Genomic DNA, 11,214 nt, shown 5'->3' with positions numbered 1-11,214 from the left:
TCATATATTTTATAAACTTTATTGATTAATTGGTGAGACAGACTGCTATTTTTGAAAATAATTGTCACTTTTTTCAGATGAGGCAAGCATGTTAAAGCTTGGCTTGGATATAAAATTAAAACACGACCCAGGCCTGACCCGACCACTGCCAACCCGAGCCCGAGCCCTTTAATTTTTTTCGCGCCCAACCCAACCCGACACAAATCTCCTTCATCCATTCCAGCAGCAGGCTATTCCTGCAGCTGGAGTTTTGGGGAATCATGGGTATGCCTGATCCGGTGACGTCCTGGAAACAATGTCCAACCTGACCCGACCCGAGCCCAGAATGCTGGACTCAGAATTTCGACCCGACCTGACTCGAACCCAACACCTGTAGTCGGGTCTTGTTGGGTAGCCAGGCTTTAAAACATGTGGGTGTTTCCCAATAACCTTACACAGGAAGGAATGACCTCAGTATTTAGCAGCGGGTTAAACATGATGTAGGGGCACAGAGTGGAGCATATTCTACATTGGCTGCAAGTAGTGACTTGGCATTAACTGGCAAGTGGTGAGTAGCTCATTTCTCTTGATCTTGAGGACCACGCCTGTTTGTCCAACACTTCAGCTGACTGACTCCAGCCAACAGATCCCACCGTCCTTCTGAACACCATTTAATTGTAAATATTTCACAAGGCAATCAAACAATGACAGTATTAAGAACAACTTCACCTTTTCACTTGAAAGTACATAGTTTCATTAAAGAAGCAGATTCAGTAACTTTGACCTCAGCATTCATATTATTACAAAGCTCTGTTAGAGTCAGATGCACTTCATACATATATATATGTGTGTGTGTATGTGTGTGTGTATGTGTGTGTGTATGATGAAAAAAAGCTCAAGAATGAGATAATTTAGGTTTACACATTACTGAAGAAAATAACTTGAGATTTCTCACTGATTAGACTGTACTTTACACAGAACCACAGACCTAGGCAGGACCTCCACTGTCCAGAATCAAATTCATTGAACTGAAAATACATCTATGTATCAGAGGCACCTCACCCCCTCCTCCATTCGCCCCACCTCCCCTTCTCACTCACACACATATAGGGAAGGAAATACAGAGCAATGGAGTCTGATTGGATGCTTCACCCTCCAGTGGCTTAGAGGATGGCATTCCCTCCACTGGGGAATTGGGGAGTGCAGGAAATTTTGAGGGAAATTTGTGGGATAACAGAACACTAGATGTGTAGACAATGGATCAACTCACACAACAATAACACACAGCAAAGAGTAATACCCCTCATCTCCTGTCATATAGCACCCATCCTTCATCACATCCTATGTCACCCAGCTCTTACACACCACCCTACAGCACCCATCCCTCACCACGTCCTACAACACCTAGCTCTTACACCCCAGCAATCTACAATTTTGCCATTGGATAAAGAAATCTAACTATTATCTGCAATGGGTGGTGTATCGCTGGAGAGCAGGGTTGGGGTGGGTCTTGGTTTGGTCATTCCCAGGATGTAGGTGTCACTGCCAGGAACAGCATTTATTGCCCATGCCATATTTCTCTGGATTGATACAATTAGGTGATCGGCTAGGCTACTTCACACTCGGGCCACACTGGTGATGGACGACATATTCCCTTCCCGAACTGTTACTAGTGAGCTTGTTGGGTTTCTGGAACAATCCGACTGCTTTGTGGTCACTTTGAGACATTCTGGGCACCCCTGAAAATGGTACAAGGATCACGATAAGCTATTAACCTGCATTCATTGATTGCAATGCAGCCAATTTCATACTGCCTGCTCATTTTAAATGATTTTTGCATCCAACCAGCACTAACTGTGCTGTTCATTGGCTGGACCCATCAGGTGCCAATATCATGAGTGATTAGCACCACTTGAAGCTAGCCTGCGCTGCTTAAAGGGCAGGTGCATTGTGGTTGGAGCAGATTCTGGAAGTCATGGTTGACGAGGATCTGGCCTGAGACAGAATGAGGAATGGCAGATCATGGGAGAGTGTGTGGACTCCAAGGATGCTCCACTGGCAGTTTTGGTGGGGGAGGTGGAAATGAGCAGAGATGTCCTGTATCTGCAGGGGCCAGGAGGGGGTCAGTAGTCTCTCCAGACACATGGCCAGAAGGAAGTGGGAGCAGATGGCTGTGGAGGTCGATGCCAGGACCAGGATGCTGCACCACAAGAAGTTCAATGATCTCACAAGGGTTGTCAAGGTCAGTGAATGCATCTTTAAATGTTTTATCTTGCCAACTGCACCATTAGCCTCAGAGACTGTTAAAACTATCTCACCCACATCACTCATTTACCAACAATCTCTATCAATCAGGCCTTATACCTACATTTCACTTGCTTCTCTCCTCATCCTCATGTTTTTGCACTGCTGCAAGCCTCAAACCTGCACACGCTGCCAGCTATTCTACCATGATAGATAGTCACATTACCCAGGTAGATTGTATGACACTCACAGGTACACTTTCTCTGATGCAAAACCAGCAAAAGCTAACTGGAGGGGAGAGGCAGGCCTGTATATCTGAACCCCCATGGAGGAGGCAGTGCTGGCCATTGTTGGGATGGCTATTGCTGAGGCCATGGTCAGCAGTGGGCCTGAAACCATTGAAGAGAACAGTATACTCATATCTAATCCTTCTCACATCCCACTTCCCCCTCACCCCACACACTCTTCTGATTTCCACACTGCCTCTGAGCTAAAACCTTACTCTTGTGCCTTTTCCTTTCAGGTACCCAAGAGCTCCAACCTGGCCAGGCAATGGAGGAACACCAAGAGAGTGATGATAAAGACACATTGTTACTGGCTCACATACTCTCCGCCAACAGCACAGATACTGACACTGCACGCATCTGAGGATAGCATACAGGTGGGATGTGCATGTGGTGAGACACTGGCTATGAATGGGCTGCAGCCAAGGCAAGGGTAGTGCATGTGCCAGCTTGCTGGAGGGAGAGGTCACACATGAGTTCTGCTATAGGGAAGTTCTGCTGATGGGGCAGCGTACAGAATAACACTGATGGGAATGCACAATGAAATGCTTTACAGAACTCCAACCTCCCCAGCCCTGACCGATGATACACCACCTGCTTCCTCACCCTCCTCCAGACCTAGGGCACACAAATTGATTTTCTTGCCTCCAATATGCTCAAACTAGTCATTGGTGATTGCAGCAGGAATCAACCCATGGGGAAATCCACAGTTTGATTCCCCTGTCCCCTTGTAACATCAGCAGCCCCAGAGAGTTACTTTATATAAATACTTTAAATTATAGATTAGTCACATTGCAACAAGTGTGCTGTGTAAATGAAAGTCAGACAATGTCAGGAATTGATTCTGGTTGTGGTTTGTTTTCCCTTCTACATTAGTGTAGACTCAGTATTGTGAATACATTAGTTCAGCGATAAATCTGCATTATTCCCTCTCCTTTCCCTCCCTAGGTTTGTCCCACCCGGGTTTGCAGCCTCTGTTGAAATTCCCAGGTCAGCCTCTGTCTCAGGTCATGCTCGCAGCTAATTTCTCAATTAAATCGTCAGTGTCCGTTCCATTGAAGTGTGCTACCCAGTGATCCAGTCCCTGCAGGTGGAGCCAGGTGGTTGTCTGTCTCTGTACATATTAAACACTGTAGCATAGTCCAGGGTCTTCCTTGGTAAGGTTGGGACAGTTCTTCTAAGTTCGTTGGATCAGTTCTTCTAAACTCGTTGGTATAGCCAGATCGCAAAGATCATCACCAATATCTGGGAAGAGAGGAAAAAAGATCTTATTTTTGCAGTCAGACAGAAGGTTGTGGTGCATGTCCCACTCCAGAGGCTTGAGCATACAATCGAGGCTGGCACTCCCGTATAATACTGAGGGAGTGTTGCACTGTTGGAGGTGCCACCTTTCAGACATTAACTTGAGGCCCCATCTGCCCTCTCAGAATGATGTAAAAGATCCCATGGCACTATTTTGAGACAGGGGAGTTATCCCGGTGTCTTGGCCAATATTTATCCCTCAATCAACATCACAAAAACAGACTATCTGGTCATTATGGCATTGCTGTTTATGAAACTTCACTGTAAAGTGCTTTGAGATGTCCTAAGTTTGTGAAAGGAGCTGTATAAAATTGAAGTCTTTTCTATATGTAGCATAATTTTAGAGGGTCTATCACACCAGAGAGGTTAAGTATGTACTCCTAATTCTGTTATATTGCAGGTTGTGAGTGGTTGTGTGGGTTGTCTGTGAGGAGATGTAGATATTTAGGAGTATAAAAGAACATAGCTATTGTTTTAGGAATACCAGCAGTCCAGTTGGCCCTAAGGTGTCCCTTCCCCATTGCTCAATCCCATCACTGAAGGACAACAGGGTTTGGTGTGTGTATCTAAATCAGCACAGTAGAATGGGCTCGCTGCGCCTTCTCTGTCCACAGACATCTCTAGACAGCAGCAACACAGTTAAGTGCTCAGTGCAACAAATATTACAATAAAAGCAAAATACTGCGGATGCTGGAAATTTGAAATAGAGTGCTGGAAATACTCAGCAGGTCAGGCAGCATCTGTGGAGAGAGGGCAAGAGTTAACCCTTCAGGTTTGTGACCTTTTATCGAACAATTATTGAGTTTGGTATCTGTGGTGAAGAAAGGGAGATGGCTATCCTATTACAAGGCTGCATTTTTTTGTGAATTTGCAGCTTTAAATTTGAATTTACTATATGGTGACTGTCCTTCAAAAATAAGCAAACTGACCTTGTACATTTCTAGTCTTGGAGGTGGGCGGGGCTGTCTGGCCTCTTTCCTATTGGCTAGCTTGAGTCAGTCATGGCACACCCTGCCCCCTCATGGATTTCTCTATCCCATGCCAGTTCAAATTTTGCAAATGGGTAAAGACTCCCAATCCCTTGATTTTCCACTCTTGTTGACCTTCCCACCCAACACCCCCACTGCAGACTCCCCTCACCAACTTTCCACCCACTCCTGCCCCTCCAGACTCTGCTGGTGGATCAATGAACACTGCCCCTCTCTGCTGTCTCAGGATGAATCAGGCCATACCCTTTGCTTTGCTCCTTGAAGTCATGATGTCAGTGCTATCACCACAATAAAGTTTTGCACGACAAGGGCCTTCTTGACGAGTAGGAAATGCGGAGAGAGGCAATATCGTTGATTCACTGGCAGAATCTAGAGGGGCAATGGCTGGTGAAATGGGCGGGGAAAGGTTGGTGAGGTTAATCCCTGCGGGCATGCTGGGCAGGAAGGTTACCCAGAGTGCAAGATTAGATAGTTGGGGTTATTAAGGAGGCAGTAATAGCTTCCTTGATGGCCTTGTTAGAGAATGCCACAGAGGCATGGACAGCAGACAAGGGTTTGTTCAAAGAATATGAAAGCTCAGGAGTATGGCAGAAGAGTTGAAAGGCACAGCACACATCATTAGCTGTTCTGATGAAAGGTCACAGACCTGAAACATTAACTCTGTTTCTCTCTCCACAGATGCTGCCTGATCTGAGTATTTCCAATACACAATATACTTGAGGGGTAGAGGAAGTGAGACCTTGGAGTGCATGTTCACAGGTCCCTGAAGGTGGAAGGACAGGTAGATAAAGTGTCGAGATATAGAATACAAAAGCAGTGATGTAATGCTGGAACTGTACAAAATGTTGGTTAGGCTAGAGTATTGCATACAGTTCTAATCACATTACAGAAAGGACATAATTGCTCTGGAGAGGAGATTAACAAGAATGTTGCTAGGGCTTGAAAATTGCAGCTACGAGGAAAGATTGGATAGGCTAGGATTGTTTTTCTTAGAACAGAGGAGGCTGAGGGGTAACTTAATTGAGGGGCCTAGATAGAGTAGACAGGAAGGACCTGTTTCCCCTAGCAGAGAGGTCAATTATCAGGGGGAACAGATTTAAGGTGATTGGTAGCAGGATTAGAGGGGACATGAGGAAAAACTTTTTCACCCAGAGGGTGGTGGGTGTCTGGAATTCACTGCCAGGAATGGTGGTGGAGGCAGAATCCCTCAACTCATTTAAAAGTGCTGTAACCGGTAAGGCTACGGACCAGGTGCTGGAAGGTGTGATCAAAATGGGCTGCTAGTTTATTTTTTCAGCCAGCGCAGACACGATGGGCTGAATGGCCTCTTTCTGTGTTGTAACTTTTCTATGGTTCCAGCATTTTCTGTTTTTGTTTCAGATTTCCAGAATTTGCAGTATTTTGCTTTTGCACATATTAATACTGCATTGAGATGGGGGTTGAGGGGACAAAAAACATGAGATGAAAGGTTCTATGGCAGGGTGATAGAGATTAAGTGAGACAATTCACGATTGTAAACAGAGAGCAAGGAGAAAGCAGCATGAAATAGTGCAGAGTTAAAGTCTGAGGGCCAAGAGACTGTGGTAGGACAAGTCCCAGGAGGAGCAAAAACTGAACCCACAGAGATCAGTAGAAACTGGGCAAATAGTGGAATAGAGACTACAGATACATAAGATTATTAAGCCAGAAGATGTAAATATTTCTTTAAATTCCATTCTGAGAGTAGGACAATGGGGGGGCAAATTCAAATGAGTAAAAGGCAAATGGAAGACTGGTATCAGTAATTTGTCCTTCAGTTATCAATGCATAGACTAGACTTCCAAGTACAGAACTGGAGGCAGAACCCTGCAATCATCTCAGAACAATTGGATGTAGGCATGGGGAAGTTTAGGATCATTCTGGAATTTAGAAGGGGATAATGGCCATCCTGATCTGTAACCCTCTTGTAATCTTGTAAATCAGTACTTTACACAGGACCAGCCAAGTCACAGCTTAATACAAGACCCAGCATATTACAAGACAAGGTGGTGGTGGGGGGCGGTGGTTGTGGTCTCAGCTTATAGAATCATACAATAGTTTTTCTTTTATTTGTTCCTGGGATGTGCACATCACTGACAAGGCTAGCATTTGTTGCCAGGCCCTAACTGCCCTTGAAGCTGGTGGTGAGCTGCCTTTATGAACCACTGCAGTCCATGTGGTGTAGAGCATGGCTACCCGACACGAACCCAACATGTGTCGGGGTCAGGTTGCCCTTCCGGGTCCGGCAATTGGGGTCGGGCCAGGTCGGGCACATGACAGCCAGGAAGTCAAGGCGGGAAACGCTCTGCTCTAGTTTGCAGTGAACAATTCCGTCAAAGGTAGGGAACAACCTCTTTAATATAACCAACTTTATTCTGGTGGTCGGGTCGGGCGCAGGGAAAAAATGAAAGGACTCGGGCTGGATGTTGTTCTGTCAGGCTCGGGTCAGGTTTCATTTGCAGACCCAAGCAGGCCTTTAATGTCATGTAGGTACACCCACAGTGCTGTTAGGGAGGGAGTTCCAGGATTTTGATCCAGTAACAGTGAAGTAAAGGCGACATAGTTCCAAGACAGGAATGGCATGTAACTTGGAAGGGAACTTGCAGGTGGTGGTGTTCTCATGCGTCTACTGCCCATCTCCTTCTAGATGGTAGAGGTCGCAGTTTGGAAGGTGCTGTCAAAGGAGACTTGATGAGTTGCTGCAGTGCATCTTGTAGATGGTACACACCATTGCCACTGTGAGTCAATCAAGTGGCTGCTTTGTCCTGGATGGTGTTGAGCTTCTTGAGTGTTGTTGGAGCTGCACTCATCCAGGCAAGTGGAGAGTATTCCATCACACTCCTGACTTCTACCTTGTAGATGGTGGACAGGATTTGAAGAGTCAGGAGGTGAGTTACTCACCACAGAATTCCCTACCTCTGACCTGCTTTTGTCGCCAGTGTATTTATATGGCTGGTCCAGTTTAGTTTCTGATCAATGGTAACCCGCAAAATCTTGATGGTGGTGGACTCAGTAATGGTAATGCCATTGAATGTCAAGGGGGGGATGGTTAGATTCTCTTGTTGGAGATGGGCATTGCCTGGCACTTGTGTGGCACAAATGTCACTTGACACTTGTCAGTCCAAGCCTGAATGTTGTCCAGGTCTTGCTGCATTTCTACATGGACTGCTTCTGTATCTGAGGAGTCACATAGTGCTGAACATTGTGCAATCATCAGCAAACATCCCCATTTCTGACCTTATGATGGAGGGAAGGTCATTGAAGCAGCTGAAGATGGTTGGGCCTAGAACACTACCCTGAGGAACTCCTACAGCAATGTTCTGGGACTGAGATGATTGGCCTCTAACAACTACAACTATCTTCCTTTGTTATGTATGACTGCAACCAGTGGAGATTTTTCCCCCTGCTTCCCATTGACTTCAGTTTTGCTAGGGCTCCTTGATGCCATACTCAGTCAAATGCTGCTTTGATGTCAAGGGCAGTCACTCTCTCCTCACCTCTGGAGTTCAGCACTTTTGTCCGTGCTTGGACCAAGGCTGTAATGGGATCTGGAGCCAAGTGGCCCTGACGGAACCCAAACTAAGCATCAGTGAGTAGGTTGTTGCTGAGTAAGTGCCGCTTGATAGCACTGTTGCGGCACCTTCCTTCACTTTACTGATTGAGAGTAGACTGATGGGGCAGGAGGAATGGTCAGATTGGATTTGTCCTGCTTTTTGTGGACTGGACATACCAGTGCAATTTTCTACATTGTTCGGAAGATGCCAGGGTTGTCGCTGTACTGGAACAGCTTGGCTAGATACACTGCCTGTTCTGGCGCACAAGACTTCACCCCTACAGGGTGTTGGCAGGGCCCATAGCTTTTTCTGTATCCAGTGCCTTCAGCTGTTTCTTGGTATCATGTGTAGCGAATCAGATTGGCTGAAGACTGGTATCTGTGATGGGCTCCCCAGGATGAGGCAGAGGTGGATCATCCACTCGGCATGTCTGGCTGAAGATGGTTGCAAATGTATCTGCCTTGCTTTTTTGCACTGACGTGCTGGGCTTTTCCATCATTGAGGATGCGGATTTGCATGGAGCCTCCCCTTCAGGTTCGTTAATTGTCCGCCACCATTCACAACCAGATGTGGCAGTATTGCAGAGCTTAGATCTGATCCGTTGCTTGTGGAATTGCTTGTCTCTTGCTTCCCCAGGGGTCAGTACTAGGACCACTCCTTTTCTTGATATATTAATAACTTGCCCTTGGGAGTACAGCACACAATTCCAAAATTTGCAGATGACACGAAACTTGGAAGTATAATGAACAGTGAGGAAGGTAGTAATAGACGTATGGGCTGGTAAAATAGGCAGACACATGACAGATTAAATTTAATGCAGAAAAGTGAGAGGTAAGAATGAGGAGAGACAATTTAAGCTAAACGGCATAATTTTAAACGACTGGATTGTCATTACAATCCAATTTGGTTCTCTAATATCCTTTGCGGAGGAAATCTGCCATCCTTAAATGGTCTGGCCTACATGTGACTCCAGGCCACAGCAATGTGGTTGACTCTTAATTACCTCTGAAATGGCCTAGCAAGCATCTCAGTTGTAACAAACCACCTCAAAAGTCATAAGAATGAAACCAGACAGATCACCCAGCATCATGCTGGGCACTAGGAACAACAAAGGCACACCCTGCCCAGTAGACCCTGCAAAGTCCTCCTCACCAACATCTGTGGAGTTGTGCCAAAATTGGGAGAGTTGTTTCACAGACTAGTCAAGCAACAGCTTGAAGTAGCGATACTCAGTCATAACAGCCAAAGTCCCAGACACCTTCTTCACCATCTGAGTATTTCCTGTCTCACTGGCAGGACAGATTCACCAGAGGTGGCTGCACAGTGGTACACAGTTTGGGGAGAGTGGCCCTGGGAGTCCTCAACATTGATTCCGTGAAGTCTCATGGCATCAGGTCAAACATGGGCAAGGAAACCTCCTGTTGATTACCATCTACTGCCCTCCCTCAGCTGATAAATCAGTGCTCCTCCACATTGAACACCAATTGGAAGAAGCACTGAGGGTATCAAGGGAACAGGATGTACTATGGATGGGAAAAACTTCAATGTCCATCACAAAGAGTGGCTCGGTAGCACCAATACTGACAGATCTGGCTGAATCCTGAAGGATGTATCTGCCAGACTGGGCCTACGACAGATGGTGAACCAACACGAGGGAAAAACCTACTTTACCTCGTCCTCACAAATCTACCTGTCGCAGATGTAACTGTCCATGACTGTATTGGTAGGAGTGACCATCGCACAGTCCTTATGGAGCCAAAGTCCCATCTTTCACAATGAGGACACCCTCCTTGTGTTGTGTGACACTACCGCTGTGCTAAATGGGATAGATTCAGAACAGATCTAGCAACTCAAAACTGGGAATTCCCTGAGGTACTGTGGAACATCAGCAGCAGCAAAATTGTATTTAACCACAATCTCTAATCTCTTGGTCCAGCATATCCCTCACTCTACCATTACTATCAAGCAAGGGGATCAACTCAGGTTCAATGAAGAGTGCAGGAGAGCATCCAAGTGCAACCAAGGGATCATATCAAAGCTCTGCAGTCCTGCCACATACAGTCATGAATGACAGTGAACAATTAAACTGGCACCTATCCGACAATGTGGAAAATTGCCCAGATAGTTCCCGTACACAAAGCAGGACAAATCCAATCCAGTCAATTACCACCCTATCAGTCTATTCTCAATCATCAACAAAGCGATGGAAGGTGTCGTTGACAGTGCAGGGTCTACACAGCAATAACCTGCTCACTGATGCTCAGTTTGGGTTCCACCAGGGCTACTTGGCTCCAGACCTCATTACAGCCTTGGTACAAACATGGACAAAAGAGCTGAACTCCAGAGGTGAGGTGAGGGTGACTGCCCTTGACATCAAGGCAGCATTTAACCTAGTGTGGCATCAAGGAGGCCTAGCAAAATTGAACAGGGGAAAACTCTCTGCTGGTTGAAGTCGTACTTTGCACAAAGGAAGATGGTTTTGGTTGTTGGAGACCAATCATTTTAGACCCAGGACATTGCTGCAGGAGTTCCTCAGGGTAGTGTCCTCGGCCCAACCATCTTCAGCTGCTTCATCAATGACCTTCCTTCCAACAGAAGGGTAGTAGCAGGGATATTCACTGATTGCAGTGTTCAGTACCATTCACAACTCCTCAGATACTGAAGCAGTCTGTGTCTATATGCAGCAAGACCTGGGCAACTTTCAGCCTTGGGCTGCCAAGTGGCAAGTAACATTTGTGCCAGGCAATGCCCATCTCCAACAAGATTGAATGTCAAGAGGAGATGGTTAGATTCTATGGCATTACCATCACTGTATCCCTGATCATCATCATCCTGGGGTGACCA

General features: G+C 46.1%; 1 protein-coding gene across 5 annotated transcripts in view; it reads right to left on the bottom strand.

Moving 5' to 3' along the window:
- Positions 1 to 642: 642 nt before the first annotated feature.
- The window catches only part of LOC137377269 (tetraspanin-18B-like), a 399,133-nt gene continuing 388,561 nt past the window's right edge, over positions 643 to 11,214 (bottom strand). For all 5 annotated transcript variants that reach the window (XM_068046808.1, XM_068046809.1, XM_068046812.1 and 2 more), the window contains one exon: positions 643 to 3,752. In XM_068046808.1, the coding sequence (XP_067902909.1) occupies positions 3,708 to 3,752 (45 nt within the window). In that variant the 3' untranslated portion in view covers positions 643 to 3,707. The remainder of the gene's footprint in view (positions 3,753 to 11,214) is intronic.

This window comes from Heterodontus francisci, chromosome 14, assembly GCF_036365525.1.
Source record: "Heterodontus francisci isolate sHetFra1 chromosome 14, sHetFra1.hap1, whole genome shotgun sequence".
In the NCBI taxonomy this organism is placed as follows: Eukaryota; Metazoa; Chordata; class Chondrichthyes; order Heterodontiformes; family Heterodontidae; genus Heterodontus; species Heterodontus francisci.
The sequence above is the reverse complement of the archived record's forward strand: the minus strand, read 5'-3'. Positions and strand labels throughout refer to the sequence as shown.